This window comes from Calcarisporiella thermophila, assembly GCF_041956535.1.
Source record: "Calcarisporiella thermophila strain CBS 279.70 unplaced genomic scaffold VTP21scaffold_25, whole genome shotgun sequence".
Classification (NCBI taxonomy): Eukaryota; Fungi; Calcarisporiellomycota; class Calcarisporiellomycetes; order Calcarisporiellales; family Calcarisporiellaceae; genus Calcarisporiella; species Calcarisporiella thermophila.
This window is the reverse complement of record NW_027192215.1, coordinates 233867-254319: the sequence shown is the minus strand read 5'-3', so window position 1 is coordinate 254319 and position 20453 is coordinate 233867. Positions and strand designations below refer to the sequence as shown.

General features: G+C 54.4%; 10 protein-coding genes across 10 annotated transcripts; 6 read left to right on the top strand and 4 right to left on the bottom strand.

Annotated features, from left to right (window-relative positions):
* Nucleotides 1–289: 289 nt before the first annotated feature.
* VTP21DRAFT_6101 (uncharacterized protein) lies at nt 290–930 on the top strand (the record flags this gene model as incomplete). The annotated part of the gene is made up of 2 exons (XM_069396696.1): nt 290–361; nt 436–930. The coding sequence occupies 2 exons, from the start codon at nt 290–292 to the stop codon at nt 928–930; spliced, it is 567 nt and encodes a 188-aa protein (XP_069247370.1).
* A 1543-nt stretch (nt 931–2473) lies between these two features.
* VTP21DRAFT_6100 (uncharacterized protein) lies at nt 2474–4687 on the bottom strand (the record flags this gene model as incomplete). Its single annotated transcript, XM_069396695.1, has 2 exons — nt 2474–3805; nt 3938–4687. The coding sequence occupies 2 exons, from the start codon at nt 4685–4687 to the stop codon at nt 2474–2476; spliced, it is 2082 nt and encodes a 693-aa protein (XP_069247369.1).
* Nucleotides 4688–6148: 1461 nt separating this feature from the next.
* VTP21DRAFT_6099 (uncharacterized protein) lies at nt 6149–7508 on the bottom strand (the record flags this gene model as incomplete). Its single annotated transcript, XM_069396692.1, has 4 exons — nt 6149–6577; nt 6663–6727; nt 6784–7074; nt 7148–7508. The coding sequence occupies 4 exons, from the start codon at nt 7506–7508 to the stop codon at nt 6149–6151; spliced, it is 1146 nt and encodes a 381-aa protein (XP_069247368.1).
* Nucleotides 7509–8751: 1243 nt separating this feature from the next.
* On the top strand, nt 8752–9731 carry VTP21DRAFT_6098 (uncharacterized protein; the record flags this gene model as incomplete). The annotated part of the gene is made up of 2 exons (XM_069396691.1): nt 8752–8830; nt 8911–9731. 2 exons carry the CDS (start codon nt 8752–8754, stop codon nt 9729–9731), a joined length of 900 nt encoding a protein of 299 aa, XP_069247367.1.
* A 572-nt stretch (nt 9732–10303) lies between these two features.
* Nucleotides 10304–10747, bottom strand: VTP21DRAFT_6097 (uncharacterized protein; the record flags this gene model as incomplete). Its single annotated transcript, XM_069396690.1, has 1 exon — nt 10304–10747. One exon carries the CDS (start codon nt 10745–10747, stop codon nt 10304–10306), a length of 444 nt encoding a protein of 147 aa, XP_069247366.1.
* Nucleotides 10748–12136: 1389 nt separating this feature from the next.
* VTP21DRAFT_6096 (uncharacterized protein) lies at nt 12137–13271 on the top strand (the record flags this gene model as incomplete). The annotated part of the gene is made up of 3 exons (XM_069396689.1): nt 12137–12253; nt 12316–12686; nt 12845–13271. 3 exons carry the CDS (start codon nt 12137–12139, stop codon nt 13269–13271), a joined length of 915 nt encoding a protein of 304 aa, XP_069247365.1.
* A 480-nt stretch (nt 13272–13751) lies between these two features.
* VTP21DRAFT_6095 (uncharacterized protein) lies at nt 13752–15148 on the top strand (the record flags this gene model as incomplete). Its single annotated transcript, XM_069396688.1, has 5 exons — nt 13752–13892; nt 13971–14105; nt 14190–14393; nt 14493–14732; nt 14810–15148. 5 exons carry the CDS (start codon nt 13752–13754, stop codon nt 15146–15148), a joined length of 1059 nt encoding a protein of 352 aa, XP_069247364.1.
* Nucleotides 15149–15156: 8 nt separating this feature from the next.
* VTP21DRAFT_6094 (uncharacterized protein) lies at nt 15157–15885 on the bottom strand (the record flags this gene model as incomplete). The annotated part of the gene is made up of 1 exon (XM_069396687.1): nt 15157–15885. One exon carries the CDS (start codon nt 15883–15885, stop codon nt 15157–15159), a length of 729 nt encoding a protein of 242 aa, XP_069247363.1.
* A 165-nt stretch (nt 15886–16050) lies between these two features.
* VTP21DRAFT_6093 (uncharacterized protein) lies at nt 16051–16423 on the top strand (the record flags this gene model as incomplete). Its single annotated transcript, XM_069396686.1, has 2 exons — nt 16051–16172; nt 16297–16423. The coding sequence occupies 2 exons, from the start codon at nt 16051–16053 to the stop codon at nt 16421–16423; spliced, it is 249 nt and encodes an 82-aa protein (XP_069247362.1).
* A 31-nt stretch (nt 16424–16454) lies between these two features.
* Nucleotides 16455–20277, top strand: VTP21DRAFT_6092 (uncharacterized protein; the record flags this gene model as incomplete). The annotated part of the gene is made up of 2 exons (XM_069396685.1): nt 16455–16700; nt 16816–20277. 2 exons carry the CDS (start codon nt 16455–16457, stop codon nt 20275–20277), a joined length of 3708 nt encoding a protein of 1235 aa, XP_069247361.1.
* Nucleotides 20278–20453: the final 176 nt, after the last annotated feature.

Here is a 20453-nt window from a genome sequence, read left to right as displayed (position 1 = left end):
AAGACATGTAAGTAATGAAGAATTAAAGGAGACATGTAGAACAATCTCATCCAATACTTTATTCTCACACAAAATATAGGTCGGATAAATGGGTCTCATTACCAAAATATTGGTGCAAATATTGCAACAAGTATATAACAAATAATAAGCCGGTAATTGCAATTCTACTGATCGCCTTTGATCCGCGTAATCTAATCATCGAATCTGTCTATTCACTATTGTCTAGAGCCGAATACAGCATGAATCCGGAAGAACTCATAAGAATAATGTAGAGAAGTTCTTGGGGGATATGTATCACCGCGGTGCAGAGGCGGAGCGAGAGAAACAATGGATGCAATCGCAGCTACAGCGGATAGAAAGGGTGAGATTCTCAAATGAAACGAGGGGGAGAGGGGGGAACTGATGGATTTCTATTTTTGCCATCCATCTGATTAGGATGCCATGAAGCAGTACAAATCGGACGTAGATAGCTCAGAATACTCGAAGACGAAAGGCTCCATCTATTCACAGTCCAGCTACTATCATCAGCCGACAGACGAACCCTACGAAGAATTGCCGGAAGATTTTGTCGACCCATTCTTGCCACAACCAGAGCAAGCTCCGGCCAGTATAGGCAACGATGAGGCTAAGCCGGGCGAATGGGTGGCGGTGGAAACACCCTCTCAGCCTTCGGCTAAGAGTGGCGATCAAAAGGAGAGGGAAAAGCCGGCGACGAAAGGCGCCATTCCCGTCGCAGATGTGGAGTACGAAGAAGATGAGGATCCGGAAGATTTGCGGAACTTTAAGATCACCGAGAAGACATTAAATGTGGAGGAGGGGGAGGGTGCGGTGGCCAATACAGGCGGAGAATCCGAGGAGAGTGGAGCACTGTTCAAAAAGAGGAAGGCGGGGAGCCAGGGCCGCAGTAGAAACATTCGAAAAAAGACCTAGCCATGGCAGAATATTCTGTAAAATAAAGCAGAGGTTTTATCAAGAACTGCATTGGCGTTGGCCCTTACGTTCTGGAACTCTTGCGAGAAGAGAGCTTATGTCCCCTCTCCCTGCCTAGACCCTCCTGGCCTAAGAGCAGGATCTCTTCTACATTGCCAAGCGTCTTTCGGACAGTTATTCCATTGTCAGGATTGGTTTCTCTCTTTTCTCCAAATAGATTTCTATCCGCCATTTATTTTTCTTAATTACCTTGTAATTCATCGTTAATAAGACTCCTCTCGTCACACAAAGTCTGCACCCTACCAATTTGCTGCACCTGGAAAGATGGGAAACGCTTGTAGGGGGGCAGATTAGGGAATTAGTCAGACTTGTCGGGCAAAGCTGAGGTGGTCTCGATCCCTCGCCTCTACCTCGCTTTTTCCACAAGCGTAATCCTGTGAACTGAGACTATGCACCGTGTTGTCATTGTTGATGCCTCGTGCAATCCTAACCGTTACACTATGGTGATTTACCCTTAAGGCGCTTCTTGGCTATATGTTTCACATTGCACGCGCTCGGCTAGAGTGGACACGGGCTTTCAATTCTCGCTCCTCCCTCCAAAATTAGGGTTTTTGCGGAGCGCGACTCTCGTCGAAAGAAGGCCTCATCTCAGAGTTGACGTCAGCACAGCTGCACGTGCTCGTCCAAGTTCTGTGAACTCAAGCAAGGCTGCAAACACCGGCGGGCAGGATAGGAAGGAGGGCTATGGTTGTAACGGCGGAGGCGAGAGCATTTACACAGCGGAAACATCTATTGGTCTATGGTTTGCCGTTGGCTCGCCACCTGGCCAAAAAATACACTATTTAGAAGACGACGCGTGTTCTGCAAAATGTGAGATCCGAGGTTTATTATAGGATAGGGTAAGAAAAAAAAGAAAGAAATGAATGAGAAGCAAACAATACAGATATGACGCTCGATTTGAAAGTTAAATCATTATATACATATAACAAAGGATATATAATAACAATATGTATAGAAGATACCCCCCGCTCAATAAAAAAGGACAATACATAAATGTGAATAGCAACGAATGTATATAGTAAATGAATGGTGCGAAACGGAAGAAGAGAGGCAGAGAAGGCGAGGACGAGAGGAGAAAGTGAAAAGTAAAATGCAAATAGAAAATAGGATAGAAAAAAAAAAGTATGAAATCGTTCAGCATAAAGAAACATATGTACTAATAAGTAAAGGATATGGGAAACCGCCTCCAGTAGAGTATGAAAAGAGTAGATCAAATGATAAAGAAACTTAATGAGAATCTGGATAGGGCAGTCGATATAGAAAGATAAATGTATGAATGGGTTCATAGAGTAAAGAAAAAAAAGCATATAAAATCGATATCTTTTTCACTTTCTTCTTTTCCTTTCTCCTCATATTTTTTCCCCCCCTTAATTTCCTCATGTCTTTCCTTCCTTTCTCTCCCAGCAAACTCTAAGCTAAAGAAAAAAAAGTACAACTGTAACCGATTGAATAAGCAGGTTATAACGATAGGACCGAGCAAATATCAAAACATGAATAGGTCGTTTGCCAAGGAGCCAAATCTCAATGGCTCAATGGGGAAGGCTCCACCATGGTTGGTCATCGAGCCCGTGCCGGAAAGGTGGCCGGGGGGGTTAGAGGAAAGTGCCATCAGAATGGAGGAAGGGGTGAAGGAGATGGAGGGAGGGAGGAGGGTGCATGGCCCCGAAGAGGAGGTTGGCAGGGCAGTCATAAGAGGAGCAAGGGTTCCGTCGTCTTCACGCGAGATTGGAGTCCTTGAGAAGTCGAGACTCGAGAGGTGCACACCCCAGGGAACATCGACCAGTTCCGGACAATTCAAGGAGTTGTAAAGGAGTGAATGCTCGTGGTAGAACGCGTGGCCCAGCTCGTTCTCGACCTCCTCTCCCTCCCGCATCTCTCGGGCCTCTTCGTCTCCGTGCAGGGCACGCTCACCCACTCTCACTCCCTCTTCCTCCCTTGCCCCCAAATTCGGAGCATGAGCGGGCGCCAGCTTGGGGCTGTTCATGGGAGAGGGGGGCGATCGTTCCGGCGAGCTGCAGCTACGAAGCTTCGTGATGTGCTTGAGGTGCTTGGACGAGAGGGTGGGGTAGCGTGGTCGTTGGCTGTGGTAGTAAGACGCGCTCAGATCGAACCTCTCGTCCTCGCTGCTGTCGTCCTCTTCGCCCTCGGAAAAGCTGCACATAGGGGAGAGAGGCGGGGAAGAGAGCCGCCTGTGCTGCTGTCTCCATGCAGAGGCCTCGGTTGCCTTCGTCAGGCTTGCATATTTGGGCTTCTTTTCGGGGGGAAGAATCGATGACAACAGCTGGTGATTCATGAAAAGTCGCGACTGATCGAACTCGAATTTAGACTTGAGTGCGCTGTCGCTCTTTGCTGCGGCTGTTTCCTCCTTCGCTACTTTAGATTCGACCCTCTCGTCCGCGGTTTCCGTGCTGCGCAAGGGCCGGGAGGGCTTTCCATTGTCATCCCCCCCGTCCTCATCCTCATCCTCTCCCTCACTTTCGCCCTCGGACACCCCCAAAGACGCGCGCTTAGGGCGCCCAGGCCTTCGTTTCTGGCCGGGGACCGGTCTCGATATGGCCGAGCTAGACTCCACATCAAGGCTCTGTCGCCTTCGCTGACTCGCGGCACACGCTCGCTGCAGAGCGGTTGCTTTGTTCATAAGGGGCACAGCGTTTCTGCATTCTTCATTCATCATTGCATACTTGCGCTTAAACGACTGCTCTGCCGAGGGATCCAGGCACCAGTACGAACCCTTGTGTGTCTTCCCAAGAAGGGGGTGGGGCCGCTCGACCTTCTTAAATGCCTTGTTGACGGAAAGGTTGTGCCGAATCGAGTTCTACGATTGGAAATAGTCCAGGGTTAGCGGGGGAGGAGACGCGCAAGCCCACAACGGATCTAAGGAGGAGGGATGGAGGGGGGGGAGAGGGGGAGGGGAAGGAGAGATGAGCAACAGACACAGCACACTCACCTGCCAGCCATTGTTGTCGTGCATATGGTAGTAGGGATAGTGCTCCGAAATCCACAAGTATATCTCGCTCAGAGTCAACCGCCGCGATTCGTTCGACAATAGCGCCTGCGCAATAAGGGTGGCGTACGAATACGGAGGCTTCTGATTGGGATTGTAACGACCATCGGGCTGCGGGGTTCGCGTCGTCTCGATCATGGACACGGACTTGGTCGGCTTGGGTGGGCGGGCACGCTTCGCCGCGGGGGGCGGCGAGTCCCTGACGGTCTTGCCGGCATCGTCACGGCGCCCACGCCTTCTCTTCTCTCCTCCTCCCGTGACTCCTCGTGCCTCTTCCTTGAGTGCACTCCCTTTTAGTACCGGTTCATGCATCTTGTTTGGCAGGTTTTCCTGCTGATTCTCTTGGTCTTCATAGCGATGCTTCGACGGTATGACCGACGCGCTCTGGCTTCGCACGAGCTTCGCATTCGGCCGGAATTCGGCGAGCGGTTTTCGTCGCCGCTCGGCGGCCAACGGCTTAGCGATTTTCATTAGCGGCACGCCTTCCTTGCTGGAGGGGGTGGGGGCAGGTTTGCCAAGGTTGATAAAGCCGGCGTTGCTAGCAACCGACGAGAACGAAAAGTAGCCTTCGTGGGGAAGGTCGGTGGAGCGACGCGTCGCGCGAGAGTCAATGTGGAATGTCATTCGGTCCACGGCCAGGTAGTTGGAGCCGGACGAATTAGCAGGTCTGGGCTTTGCGGGATTCTTCGCCATGAATGGTTGTTCTTATTCACCCAACAAGTATCAGTAGCTGATAATAACTATAGGTAGTCGCGCTCAGAGAAGAAAAAAAAATGAAACAAAGAGAAAAATGGTATGAATAAAATAACACGAGATAAGTCCGTGTGCAATGGCAGTGGAAGAAAGTTCAATGAGAAGAGAGGGATAAAAAAAAATAAATTGGAGCAGACGCGTAAAGTAAGTCGCGTAAGTAGGTAAAGATAAACAAATAGCTGACTAGAAAAAAAAAAAATAGAAATAAAAAAAAGCGGGCTAACAATTTGTTTTAAAATGGCGCGTTGGGTTTAAGCAGTATCAATCAAAGCTAATCATTAAAATGAAAAATGATGGCACAACTTGGGATTGGCGAGATGGGAATAAAAGATTGATGGGAAGAACGAAGAAGGGGGAAAGAAACAGACCAAAAAGAGAATTGCACAAGGAGTACACAACAAAGGGAGTTCGCGCCCACTCTGGACTTTGGGCTGGAGCGCGTTGTTTTTTTTTCTTTTTGTTCTATTGTCGGTGCCTAAAACCAATAGGGCAGTAGAAAGGGGGGAATAAAGACACCCGAGCAATGAGAAACAAAGAGAAAAAAAAATATACGAAGAGGGGGAGGAAGGGGGAAAAAAAGTAAAGAGGAAAAAAAAAAGAAGAGGAAAAGCGGGATATCCGTTAGCAATTAAATAAGATTTTCCTTTGTTATACGCCCCGTTGTTAACCGTTATTTTGCTTTCTTTCCTTACGCGTAAACCGACCTCGAGGCAGGAGCCACGGTCGATGCAAGAGAGATTCGCGAGTAAGAAAAATTAGGAGGGCGGGCGGTGATTGGCCGTGAGGAGGATTCCTAATAAACTCAAAAATCCAATATAATGTAGCCCTGCCTGCTTTTTCTCAAATCCAGTAATGTGATTGTGCAAGTGAAAAAAATCCAAATGCAAATACAAAAATCCAAACTTGCTTACGTTTTACAATGGATCAAAGACTAAACTCCTTGAATAATCTCCTCTGCCCTCCCTCCTCCCTGCCTCTCTCCTCAGCCGGGCATGCCCCACGCCTGCTTTGCCTCTCTGGCGCCAACTCCTTCTGGAGAAACCCAGTTTATTGCTAACCATGGACGATAGAACTAATAGGTCGAGAACATCAGCACTGCTACATGAGGGTTATTAAGGGGGAGAAGCCACACATACTACAACGGCTAAAATTAACGGGGGATAATAAAAAATAGCGGAAATGGGCACTGATTAAATATTTAATAAAGGGAAATGATAGTAATAATAAACAGCGCGACATGCATAACACACTGCAACGGTAGCAGCTCAATAATGAAAAAAAATGGCGACCATGAATACGGAATACCATAAAAAGTGGGTCGTGCATAGCATACGGCATAGCTTAGGGCTGAATATCAGCGTGACTGCGAATTTGCGCACCATATTTGCATAGATTGGATAGCTATCCCTCCTTCTTGTCGTCATCGTGCCCACCCTCCTCCTCCTCTTCCTCCTCCTTCCCGTCCGCTGCGCTCCCCGCCGCCCTCCCGCTCTCCGGAGAGCTCTCCTGGGCCGGGTTTACGCCGAATTCACGACCGTAGTTGACAAAGTGGTGCACGCCGGTGCTAATCAGGGCAAGCACCAGCACGGTGGAGAGCTCGACATAGGTGCGCCAGGAGGGCTCGTACACGATCATGCGCGAAGCGTTGTCATCCAGTACATCCCAGATGGAGGCCACGAGGCCCGTGTTGACGAAGAAATCCATCCCCACCACCGCGGCCATCGCGCCCGAAAACGCAAGACATACAATAGCGACCCAGCGCTCGGCAAAAGCCGTTAAGAAAATCCCAACGATGATAAAAGAGGCAATAAGAAAATAACGGGAAATATCCTGCATCGATTCGGTGATGCCATCAGTGCATTGGAGGATAGGGAGAGTAAGTTGGCATCCAGAGAGGAGAGGCCGCTCTGCTCACCTGAGAAATCAAGTGGGTCTGATTCCACGATAAGAAATGTAGCGCCATGGAAAGTCCTCCGAGACCTATGGAACACATTTAGTCAGCTGCCCGGCAACCACCGGAGGTCAAGTTGGCTTACCTCCCAGCAGAAATATCCCGATTTTATATAGAAATAGAAACCCAATCCCCCCCACCAGAGCAAACGCAAATATAACCCCTATGTAAACGGCGCTACGGTTTTCGTACAACTGCACAGGCTCGGCGTTCGCCAGTGCGACGAAGGCCACTATTGAGATCGAGAGGAAGCCAACCACAAACATGGCAGGGCGGAAATAGCGGAACGCGCCGAACATCAAGAACACCCCCATTAGCATGAGAAGGGCGCCGATGAGGGCGCGTTCTGGCGTTATATACACACCCTCCGGAAGGCCTAACCATTCAAAGGAGAAATGGCATCACTCGTCCATTCCACGGGATAAGAGAGTAGGCGGGGGACTACTTACGACCGACCGCCATATTTATCTTGTCTCCATCCTTTGTGTCCGACCGCTGCCAAGCGCTTCCGTTGGTCGCATTGCCTAAAGTTGACTGTTGGTCTTGCTCGGCAACAGGGGGGTCTATTCTCCTGAGCGAGGCTTGGTCACCAAGGCAGCACAGCTCATGGCATTCTGAGGCCCAGTATCGGGCCCCACAGTCACATTTATCGCACACTTGCGCATTGTTACAGGCTCTCCCCCCGTCCCCACCGCACTCGCGTCTCGAAAACGTAGCTCCAGAAGTGAGGGAGGATGTCGTGTCGTGAGGTGCGCACGAAACGTTCACTAAGGAAACAGTCAGGAGAAGCAGGAAGGCTCCTAGTCGCATCAAAGTTTTTATCCTAGTTGTTGTCGTTAGCTATGTATAAATGGCTCAGTCTAGAAAGGCATAGCGCAGAAGGTGAGGAGGAGATCGTCTTGAGGGGGTCACGAAGCTAGCGTCGTTACCTTTTAATTGTCCCTCTATACCTTATATTCAATCCACTTTTTTTACGAGTTTTTTTTTTGCCCTTCGATGTTGACAATATCTAAATAGCCATGAAGAGTTATATAGCAACCGCTCTATTCGTTTTTTTTTTTGATTGTTTATAAGGGTATAAGGCACTCTTTACGCCTCTTCTTTTAGTTGGGTGTATATAAACTTATATCCGCGTCTACTCCACTCACCCCACACACCTTCACAACGGAGGAGAAGAGGCCCGACTTACCTCCACAATTTATACTCGCCGAGGTGTCAAAATGCTAACAAAAATGGCCGATATATGGTGGATATAAAGTATTAAAACACAACCGAACACAGGGCGCAACTAAACAGAAGGACGACGGGAAGCAGAGGCGGCCGCGGTTGTCTTTGCAAAAAGACCAAGGAGACTGAAATTTCACTGGAATCAAGCGAGAGGGCCAGGAATGTTCCGTGCGCAATCTTCGAGAGGCCTGCCAAATGGCGGGCGGGTTGCAGACGGGGCTGCAGAGGGGGCTTGGATTTCAGATCGGAAAATGGTTTCTCAGGATGGACACAGAGGCCCCGTTTTAGAGTTCAGTCGCATTGAAGGAATGTGGGCAGAGGCCAGAGCGAATCCTAGGGCCAAAGCCGCCACACCTTGAGTCGTTCATTATTTGTGCGCAGGAAACTTGTGGGCGCAGACTTTTGTTTCGTTTTCGACTCTCGACCTGTACGACTTAGCGGGAGCTTGCACCTTAATTTCTGCCCTCTTTGATCCACTGAACCCATCTGCCCCCTCTCCCTTGAGTTGTTCTTCCTCATCCCTCTTTTTTATTTTCTCTTCGCTTTCTCCCTCGCTTTCCCATCTGCCAATCCCCCCTCTCCCCATTGCTGCCAATTCCCCCCCCTGGCGCCTCGCCTGCCTCTCCCCTCGCCTCTCCCCATCCCCCTCGCCATCAGCCAGCCTCCCCTCTCCCTCTGTTGCCATTCGCATCCATCGCCTCTGCTGTGATTGTTGTCCATCCGCGCTTGAATCTTACGAGGTGTGCTTCCGCCCGTCTTCCCACCACCCAATCATCTGTTCCCTTCACTGACCCTTAGCCATCTCCACAGAGTCTATTGTTGCCCCATGATGGCCAACGGTGATGCCAACAGCAGTTTTAGCTTTAATGCCAATCAATATAAGTTTGATCGAGGATTCCATGATGGTAATGATTCTGCATTGCGCCTCGCTCTGCTCGCCCATCTTTCTCTTCTTTGCTAATGCCTTTGATCTCGCCGAACATAGCCTTCTCCGCCGGAGTGGACCCAGCACCATCCACCAAGAGGCCGCTCACCGCCGAAGCAATCGAATCGGCGGTGCGCGCCATGGATACTCGGTACCGTACCACATTTGCACAGTGGGTTCGCTCGCCCGCCAATCTCTCATGCACAGGAGAGCGGCTCCGTCGGTTAATTGCCTCCCGTAAACCAGCCGTGCCCGATGTGGCCCGGGTGGTGCGGTGGATCACGGATGCATGGGAGCCGGCCCCGCGCCAGCATCTCGTGCGCCTCATCACCTACGGCTGGGAGGTCGATCGGCGGCGGCTTCTCGAATTCTGGATCATGCGCCTGGAGCGTGGGTTCGAGGAGATTAATAAGCGCAAGCGGAAGCGTGGCGCACCCATGCCCTCGGCCCCCGCCCCGCTTCTCCCCGTCGCTGTGTCCAACGCTCCCCCCTCGCCCCGCTCCTCCTCCGACCTTGACATGATAACCCCGGCGGGCAACCCCGCCTCCGCCTCTCTCGCCGCCTCGGATACCTTGTCCTCCTCCGCCCCGTCGCCAACCTCCCCCTCCTCCTCTTCCACCGTCGCCGTCGCCGTCGCCGTCACGGCCCCCTCCACTCCCACCACCACCTCCTCCGACCAGCTGTCGCTGATGGAGCAGTCCGGCACCCTGTCGCAAGAGTTCAACGAGTGGCGGGAAGAGGATGTGATGATGGGCGGCCGCGAGGAGGAGGATGCCGACGAGCGCACGGGCAAACGCGCGCGGTTAGAGCAGCCCACGGGCGACTCCTCCACACCGGACCGGTTTGGCATGAACGGCGGGTCGGGCGGCTTCGCGCTCTGACGCCTCGTCTCCACCTCATCTGACTCTCGCTGGTGTCGGGGTGAACCCCCATCTCTGTTTACTGTGAAAATGCATCATTTTCCCGCCGCCTCTTTCTTCTTTATCTTCGCCTGTTGTTTAAAATATTTATCCTTTTTATTTTGAATAATTTTTTTTGGAACATTATCGAAAAGCCCTATTATTTTTTAAACCCTCTTGCTAATCCTTCTTTTTGCCTTCCTCCTCCTCCTCTCCCCCTTCCTCTTCCTCTTCCTCTTCCTCTTCCTCTTCTTCTTCTTCTTTATTTTTATAACCTATCTCATGTTTCCATCCATATATATATATATAATGATATATATTTTAAATATGTCCTCGTTTGTCTTCTTCTATTGTTACCTCGGGTATTTTGCTGAATCCCAAAATAAATATAAACAATCGATTGCCTCTAGCTAAAAACAAGCACCACGGCGATAAGCAAATGGTGAAGCGGCGATGCCACTGCAGACACTGGGTGGAGAGCAAGGTTTCGACGAGGTGTTCTCCCCTATCGAGACTCCGAAGCCTAAACCAGCTCAGCTAAGCACTAACCTGTTCTATGGTTTAGCTTGCGTGGAAACAAAAATAGCCCCCGTATCGGATGACGTCGACGGAGATGCAAGGTGCAGATCTTCGGAGGCGGTAAGGGAATGGGGGGGAGGGAGGGTTGAGCGGGCGGAGTCCCACAGAACCCGCCTCCCTTCATGTGCGTAGAACAGACTCGCGAGGTGGCTTGAGCGGAGCGGTGGGGACTGAGCTCCTATGGAGCCGGCCATGGCCAGCCGTGGACTCGAACGTTTCAGGACGGGGCCGCGTCGAGAAGGGTGGCATGCTTCTTGTACCATGCTTTGTTGGGATGCGATGTTATTTCGCGGGGAAGGGGGAGGGGAAGGGGAAGCGGAAGTGTGGGGAAAGCCGGAAGCCGCCGCGAGCTTGATCGTGTTTGGGAGGCTCAAAACGAGCCCAATATTCATGCACACGGGCCGATTTGATCCATTCATGACGAACACCCTCCATCAGAGAACCTTGGTGACTCATTAGGCCAATCGCCCCCGCTCTGGAGGGGCAGAATGAGGACTTCCCCACGCAAGCATACCCGTTCCAATGGGCCTGGCCACTATGGAATTTCCCGCGGTGATGCTTTGGCGCACGGAGGACTCTGGAGCAGCGGTGGCTGCAAGGGCCCCCCAATCTACTCCACGGCCAATGTTACCCTCCCACCATTTTCAGGAGGGCGACAGGAGGACGATCACATCTCTTCTCTTTTCAGGATGCTTGATATTTTAGAATTCGATTACTAATTCAACCCAGTCGTAGATTCACGGATTTCCATCCTTATTTGGCTGAATGAATCCGCCGGATTTTCCTCAGCAGTCGCGTTCTCATTCAATAGCCCTCTCCTTTTCCCCCAGAGCCCGGCAGATACAACACGTAAGGCGCGTAGGCTGCCGATCGCCGGTCCACCCCCAAAATCCAACTATCTGGCTTGCTTGACTCCGCATGGTTCGCAATCCGTTTTGGTCGTCTCCGCCTCCTTGGCTCTTTTCTCAGCGAAGAGAAATAGCTAGAAACTAAGAATACATTCAGGACGATTGGCCCCCTCCCCGCCCCTCAATATATTTATGACTGGTTTCCAGGAGGAGGGTTAGTATAGGGCCATTTTGATTTGCGCAGACTAAGATTGTGAAAATTGATCAAGGTTGGCGTCCGCCACCATCGCTCATCTCCTCCTGGAAAGTATTAGGGCCAAGAGAGCGAGCCTTGCCAAAACTATTAACGCTTAGCTTCTGGCTCAATTACGAGCTAGCTGTTTTGCCTTTATAATTTCGCTATCCATTTCGGCCTTCATTCCTCTCACCCAATTTTTCTAATCCGGGTGTTCGAGGCGCGATCTTGGAATTTCGCTGCACTAAGAGGTAGTCCTCACAGAAAGCCTCCAGATGACCTTGCCCTCCAAGGGAGTGGGATGATTTTAATTCCTCTTGCGCTAATATGAGCGTGACAATGTAGTAAACAACTTTGCAGAGTCATGTGGTGGGTAGAATCATATGGGAGCTGTGCAGTTAGCTAGCATGGCAATAGGTGGAGTCTTTGCCAAGCTTAAGCAGAGGGAAAGAGAGAAAGAGAATGCCGCTGCTGTCTGGTTAAGCTGATATTGACTGTGTGGGAGTCGTCCTTTTCTTCCACGAAGATCGCCGTTGGCATGAGACCTGGATGGGACTGCTTTTGAACCGAATGCAAAATCCCACGTGTAGGACTCTGGAACCAAATAAATCAGCCAATGGAACTTTAATAACGCATTCGGGTATTCGGTGCGATATCGGTCGAACGTTTATTTGGCCGGGTTGTTGCTCGCAAAATAAGCAATTCTTTCTCATGAATCATTAGCGATGGCCAAATTCGAAAATCACAGCGATGCCGAGGATTCAAAAGAGAGCCAGGCGGGCGACAAGAAGATGTGCTGGGTCACATTAATTACCCGCGATTCGTATGCATCCGGCGTCAAGGTAGGCTCCCGCTCTTGTCCCTTTTCTCATGACCGCATGACTCATCGCCTTTTCTCTCCAAGGTGCTCGCCGAATCTCTCAGGCAGGTCGCCAGCCGCTACCCCCTGGTCGTCATGCACACCCAGGCGGTCTCCCCACACGTGCTCCGCGAGCTGGAAGCCCTTCCTCTCGACTCTCCACTCCGCCTGCACCCCATCGACCCCGTCGTTCACAGCCACTCCTTGTACATATTCGAACACTACGTGGACACTTGGACAAAGCTAGCCGTGTGGCGGCTCGAAGAGTATGGTCGGTGCGTCTTCCTGGATGCAGACATGCTAGTTCGGCGCAACATGGACGAGCTCATGACCATGCCCCTCGAGGAGGGATGGATAGCGGCCAGCTACGCGTGCGTGTGCAATCCCAAGCGAATCAAATCGTACCCCTCCCACTGGTAAGCGTCTCTTGCTCCTCCACGTTGCAAACAGGGCTCTTCCCTTGCTCTTCGGAGTTGGGGGGGGGGGGGGGGAAGTGGTCTGAGAAACAACCCTAACCTTCCCCATTCTTATTTCCGTAATGACGTGGACTAATTATCCCCTTGGTAACGAACAGGAAGCCGGAGGCCTGTGCCTATACCTACCAGGCAAGGTCCGCCGCCCCTCCCGCCGCCCTCAACCCCTACTTCAATAGCGGTCTGATGGTGCTGACGCCCTCTCTTGCGCTCTACTCCCACATGCTGGATCTGCTCTCGCGAACCTCCGAGCAGTTTCACTTCCCCGACCAGGATTTCCTTAATATTGTGTTCCGGGGGCAGTGGAAGCCGATCCCCTACTACTACAACGCGCTGAAGACCCTGAGAAGCTGCCATGCGAAGCTGTGGCGCGATGAAGAGGTGCGCTGTGTGCATTACATCCTCAAAAAGCCGTGGGAGGAGGATATGGAGGATGAGAAAACCATGGAAAGCGAATTCTACGAACTTTATCAATGGTGGTACGAGGTGTATCATGAGGTGGAATCGCGGGTCGGAGTGCGTTTGTAAAGGGGGACGGGCTGGGGGGGAAGAAGAGAGGAACGGCGGCAGGGCAACCATGCCGTCCCGTTGTTCTTCACGGAGGGGATAGGGTATGGTGGATTTAGGATGGTGGGGATATTCTATATCATCGATGGTATTTCATGGGCAGTGACCTCTCTTTGTGAATAGTGGGTGGGTTGGCCCATCTTCATGTATGTAAAGAACTCCTTCTCTCTTGCTGCGCTTATGTTTTGGCAAATACGTACCTACATAATGGAGAGAGCTTTTCTCCTGACGTTCCCTCTGGATCCCTCTCCTTGAATCCGACAAAAAAGAGTCCCTCCTCGGCTCTCAAATCGATTGGCAGAACGCATTTTCGTATGATTGCGTTCGATTGGCCGGGGGGGGGGGGAGTCGCGAATAAATAAAAGAGATCCGTCTATTTCCTGAGGCTTCCTCGCAATTCCCCTCATCCACCGCTAGTCTAACCCTCCCCTCTCCTCAACCATGTCGAACATTCAGAAACCAGAGTCTAAAGAGGCCGCCCTCAAAGCCTTCGCGGATGTTTTTCCCAAGCTCGCCGAGGAAATCCTGAGCGAGCTCCCGAAGATGGGCATTCCTCAAGAGTTTATCGAGTGGTTCCGAAAGGTAAGTCAACGCGGCGTAGAGCATGGGCAGAAGTGGAGGAAAGGACACGACCATTGACTCCGTCGTGATGCTTTGTAGAGTCTCTTTTTCAATGTTCCCGGTGGAAAGATGAATCGCGGCTTGAGTGTCGTCGACACCCTGAGAATTCTGAAGCCGGACTTGTCGGAGGAGGATGTGTTCAAGGCGAGCGTGTTGGGGTGGTGCGTTGAATGGGTGGGTGCATTCACTTCATTGCATTTCATTCTTTTTCTTCGACCGAGAAGAATAACCCCGGACATCCCCTGCGGATTTTACTAGCTCCAAGCGTTCTTCCTTGTTTCCGATGACATTATGGATGGCTCGATTACCCGCCGCGGACAGCCCTGCTGGTACCGCCTGGAGAAGGTCGGCAACATTGCCATCAATGACGCTTTCATGCTTGAATCGTGCATCTACATCCTCCTGAAGAAATACTTCAAGCAGGACGAATACTACGTTGACCTTATTGAGCTCTTCCGCGAGGTAAGGACGACTCGCCTCCCCGTCTCTTTAGCAACCCAGGGCGCACTCTCCGCTTCCTCACCCCCGTCCCAAGCGCTGACGTGCCTTCTTTCCTCTTAGATCACCTACAAGACCGAGGTCGGCCAGCTCCTCGACCTGCTCACTGCGCCCGAGGACAATATCGATCTCAACCGGTTCTCTCTGGAGAAGTACCGCCTGATTGTCATCTACAAGACCGCCTACTACTCGTTCTACCTCCCGGTTGCGCTCGCAATGCACATGGCTGGCGTCAAAAACGAGTCTGCCTACAAGCAAGCCGAGGACATTCTGATCCCTCTTGGCGAGTACTTCCAGATCCAGGTAAAAAGCAGAGATGGCGTCGTCTGTTCTAGCGGGCAAGTTGACTGACCAAGCATCCCCCCCTCCTCCTCCTCTAGGACGACTATCTCGACTGCTACGGCAGCCCCGAAGTCATTGGCAAAATCGGCACGGATATCGAGGACAACAAGTGCTCGTGGCTCGTCAACCAGGCGCTGATCCGCGCGTCGCCCGAGCACCGCCAGCTGCTCGAGGAGAACTACGGGCGGAAGGCACCCGAGAAGGTTGCCGTGGTGAAGCGCGTATACCAGGAGCTGCAGCTGGAGGACGTGTACCGCAAGTACGAGGAGGAGAGCTACGAGCGCATCTCCAATCTCATCAGCAAGGTTGACGACAGCCTGGTGAAGAAGGAGGTGTTCACCACGTTCATGAAAAAGATCTACAAGCGCACCAAGTAAACTCTTGGCTAGACGGGGGGGTGGGCCGCCCTAGAGATGCTCTTTATCATTGTTGTTAATTCTTTTATTTCGTCTCCTTCCCCTTCCTCTCCTCCCCTTCTCCTCGCCCATTCCCCTTTCTCCGCCTCTCGTTTCAAGTCTCTTCGAAGGGTACCGCTTTGTTTTTTTTTAAAGGCTTTTGTATGCGGGATGGAGGCGGGGAAAGCCCTTTCACACAATAAAGAAATTAGACTAGACTTGTGCCAGGGTTCGAAGAGTGCACGAAGCCTCTCCTCATAGAGTTCGCCGCGGAACGAAGAGGTTGCAGCGAGGGCCGAGGATTTGAATTGGGCCAGTGGTTTTGGGGGCGGCAAGGGTTGCGACACGTCGAGCCGAGCTAAAGCAAGGTTCGCCTCGCTGCGCCCCTCTTCTGGCCGTGGATGGACCAGTTTGTGCTCCGACCTTATTCTCTCCTCCCGGCCGCTGATTCGCCGGGCCTCTCGATCGATTTCCATGGCTGCGCCACCACGCGGCCAGTCCACCAAGCCAGCCATGGCGGTGGAGAGGAGCGCGCGCAGGGTTTGGAGAGCGTCGGGCATACAGAATGCATCGGGGCAGCGAGCCGACCTGGGCTTAGCTCGAGCCACGACGGATTTGGGCAAGGTGGTGGAGCCGCGGCCCCGGACGATGCGAGATGGAGAACAAACCTCGCCAATGGCGCGGGGGGAGCGCGGATTCCGACGACAACTCCAGCTCATTTAGCTGCGGCGGGCAGGCCAATGCGGAGTGGAGGCCCGCGGGGTCCGCAGCGGAGGAGAGAAGCGCACGGGAGGGGCCAAATGAAGGTGGCAATCGCGGCGTGAATAGGATTGATTGTCTGGCGGTGGGACAAAACGTGGGGGTGAAACAGGAGAGGCGGCAGAATGGGAAAGCTGCCCCCAAATAAGGTTGCCGTGCACTTGGCTTTGCCGGTTGTCCAAGGGGAAATTCCGCCCGCCGCTTTCCAGCCGTCGACTTCTCCCGACACCGCTGCGCTGCTTTTTTGGTACCCTCGCTTCCCGCGCGTTTCTCTCCCGCCTTGCTATGCTCAGCCTGCCGACCCGCCTCTAGCCATCCCGCTACCGCGTGCGCATCGGTGCCTTTGTATAGCGTTTTGTTTCGGCCAATAGCCGTCCCCCGCCCCTAAGCACTCCATCTCCCCCATCTTCCCTCATTGCCCGAGCTTTGTTTATTGCTTCGCCATCCCCTGTCCTCCGCGCCAATCGGCTGAATGCCCAGCGTCTGCATCACGCGTGAATAGAAGTGCCTGAGCGAGAATTCGAACATCATGTCCGACGGCATCATCTGCCTGGTGCGTGCGCTCTACGACTACCATTCCTCGGATCCCTCCGCGCTCAGCTTCAAGAAGGGCGCAACCATCGAGGTGCTTGCACAGCTGCAGTCTGGATGGTGGGATGGGATCATGAATGGTGAGCGCGGCTGGTTCCCCTCCAACTACGTGGAGCTGTTGGAGGATGAATCGGATGATGAGAACATAAGCGTGATAACCAGTGTGAGCCAGATCCACGAGAAGGTAGGCCGATTGGTTCGACTTGCTCTCCCGCCCATTTGTCCCTCGTCCCCCTCTTTCCCTCTCTCTGGGCCAATGAAGCTAATCGTCTTCCTCCCCCCCCCCCCCTCTGACTTAGCACGAGGAAGAGAAGTGGATCCGGAAAACGACTCCCGATGGCGTGGTGTTCTACGAGAACACGAAAACCGGCCAGTCCGCCTGGGAACCTCCCGCCGACGCCATCGTCGTGCCGCCGCCGCCGCCGCCGCCCTCCTCCAAGTCGTCCGCCAACGGCGCTCGCTCCCGCAGCAACTCCTTTTCCTCCAACGCCGCGCAATCGGTTCGCTCCGCCCGCCGGCCCCCCATGCCGAACCCGTGGATCGTGCAGCAGGCCCCCGACGGCTCCAACTACTTCTACAACAAAATAACCCAGGAGGTGAGCTCGAGGGCCCCCTCCAGCATCAACGGCGACAGCGCAAGCGACATGGGCGAGCTCGACAGCATGGACTACAGCCATCATCATATGGGGGCCGCCACGCTGCCGCGGATGGAGGACCACCATCGAGCCGCGTGCGTCCCCTCCCCGTCGCCGCACCATAATTACCCCGGCTACCCGCAACCCCAGCCCAACTACCTCCTGCCGCCCAACTGGGTGCGCAAGGTCAACCAGCAGGGCCGCGTCTACTTCCACAACGTCGTCACCGAGGAGACGGCGTGGAGCATGGACATGCTCGAGCCGCACCAGAGCGGCATCGAGGCCGGGTACGGGCTCCCAACCCCCCCGGCCCTCGACATCACCCCCTCCCCCACCCCCGGCGAGTTTCTCGGCAGCAGCGGCAGCCGACTAACCCCGAATCCCAAGCGCACCTCCCCATATCCCCCCCCTCTGGCGGCACGCTCTCCTTCGCGAAATCGCCTCCACGCCAAGCCCGAGCCCCCTAGCCATCCCGAACACGAGCCCGAGCCAGAGCCCGAACCCATCCCCATGCCCTCTCCTCCTCCCCGCACTAAATTGCTGCCCCACAACGAAGAGGTCACGTGGATTAAGCTGGCCACGAGCATCGCCATGTCCATCCACGGCCTCACCCAGTCGCTGCGTGCGGCTAGCCCCCGTAACAAACCGCCGTTTGTCGCGCTCGCAACCGCCGTGGTGGATTCGATTCGCATCATGCTGATGGCTTGTGGGTGCGTCTCGAAAGACTCCCCCGTCATCCTACGAGACAAAGAGCTGCAGACAAAGCACCGCATCATTATTGCCACGGTGTCCAGGCTGGTGCTGAGCGCGAGGGTGGCGGGGGGGCAGTGGCCCCCGGCCGACGCCATCGCGCGGGTGCAGCGAGATGCTGGGGACGTGCTTGCGGCGGTGCGCAACTTCGTGTCGCTGGCCCAGGAGACGGGGGTGGAGGTGAGGAACCCGGAGCCCAAGCTGGTGGATGGGCCGCGCGCCTTAAGAAAGGGCGCCGACAACGCGGGGGTGGGCAGCATCGGCCAGCTCGAGCAGCATGCGCGCTCGGTGGTGCGCGCCCACGGGTTCCTGGTGGCGCACGTGCGCAAAATGGTCGATCAGATGACCCCCTCTGCATTCCCGATCTTCGGGGCCGTCCTGTTCGCTCAGGTGCGTCAGTGGCTTACGCAGCTCACCCTGTTGATCACGGTCGTGGAGGAGGCGCCCGACCTCCTCACCGGCACCGACGAGTTCCCCCGGGCCAAGCAGGCGGTGTTCAACGCCCTCGGGGGGCTGATCATGGCCGCCCAGGCCGCCAACGAAAAAACCGAGGTCATGGAGCAGATCTTGAGGGCGGCGGAGCACGCCGACCAGGTCGTCAAGAGGCTGCTGGGCGTGCTCGGCATCGACCTCGAGGACGGCGACAGGGCCAAGGCCGAGCCAAAGGCGCAGCCATCGCCTGGCCGGAACACCCTGTCGCAAATAGAGGAGGTGAGGAGTGTCGCGGACTTTGACGAGGATGGAGAGAGCGACCTAGACGGCCTCGAAAAGGAGATCATGAGGCAGCTGGAGTCCGGGAACAGCGACGACGACGTGGGCATTGCGTCGATGCAGTACGCGGAGATGTACGACCAAGAGGACGGCGAGATCTCGTCGGACTCGGAGGTGTCCGTCCGGCACCCGAGCAAGGACGGCGCCGAGCTCGACTTCTTCGGGAAGCTTGACTTCGAGGAATCCCACACCTTTATGCTGGAGGCCGGGGGGCTTGTCGGGGAAGTGGACCCCGAGGCCTCCGAGGGCGCGGCGAATGGCGAGCACGGGGACAAGGGGGTCGAGGACAAGGATCGGCCGTGGTTCCTCGGCTATGACTACGGCCCCGAGGACGTCGTCTTCAACAGCGACGGCGTGCTGCGCGGAGGCACCCTCAAGGCGCTCGTGGAACGCCTCACGATGCACGACGTACACGACGCCAACTTCATGGCCACCTTCCTGCTCACCTACCGCTCCTTCACCACCACCCACGAGCTCTTCGAGATGCTCAAGGCCCGGTTCCTCATGTCCCCCCCGGATGGCCTCTCCCCGGGCGAGCTCGCGGTGTGGAACGAGCGGAAGCTGACGCCTGTACGCCTGCGTGTGTTCAACGTGATCAAGAACTGGCTCGAGAACTACTACCAGGACGAGGAGGATGCCCGCTGCCTGCCCAGCATGCGGGAGTTCGCGGTGGCCACCATGCACGAATACATGGCGCTCCCAGCCGCCCAGCTGGTCAAGCTCATCGACAAGCGCATGCAGTCCACGGACGGCGCCGGCTTCCGCAAGATGATCTCGACGCAGAACGTCCCCCCCCCGCCGCCCATCCTGCCCAAGAACCTGCGCAAGTTCAAGCTGCTCGAGCTGGACCCGCTCGAGGTCGCGAGGCAGCTGACGCTGATGGACTCGCGCCTCTACAACAAGATCCGGCCGGTGGAGTGTCTGGACAAGGCCTGGAGCAACGGGGAGAGCGGCGACGTGGCCCCCAACGTGAGGGCCCTCATCGAGCAGAGCAACCAGATCACGGGATGGGTCGCGGAGTGCATCCTGATGCAGGTCGAGATCAAAAAGCGTGCCGCGTACATCAAGCACTTCGTCAGCATCGCGGAGAAGTGCTCCTCCCTGAACAACTTCAACACCTGCATGGCCATCGTGGCCGCGCTGGACTCCTCCGCCATCTTCCGCCTGCGGCGGACGTGGGACCTCGTCAACCAAAAGACGCAGCAAACGCTGAACCACCTCAAGAAGCTCATCAACTCCGCCAAGAACTTCGCCGAGTACCGCGAGGTGCTGCGGCTCGCCGTCGCCCCCTGCGTGCCCTTCCTCGGCGTGTATCTCACCGACCTCACGTTCATCACGGACGGCAATCCAAACTCGCTCAAGCCCGCGAACCTGATCAACTTCTCGAAGCGCGCCAAGACCGCGGAGGTCATCCGGGAGATTCAGCGGTACCAGCTCATGTCCTACAACTTGGCCGCAGTGCCGGAGCTGCAGCAGTTCCTGCGAGGCTGGCTTCAGTCGAGCCGACCGGTCGAAGAGCTGTATCCCCTTAGCTTGGAGCTGGAGCCACGCGAGAGAGACGACGAAAAAATTGCCCGCCTATTGCATGAATCTGGATTTACTTAGACACTCCCCCTTCTCCCCCCTTTCCCTCCTCTCCCTCCAACCGGCTCCCCTTTCCCTCGGCTTCTACCTCCCTCTTTTGTATACCCCCTTCTCCTCCTACACCTTGTTTTACTTGCTTCGTTGATTTGGTTGCCATTTACCCCCCCTCTCCCTTTTCTTTTTCCCCTTACCCTCTA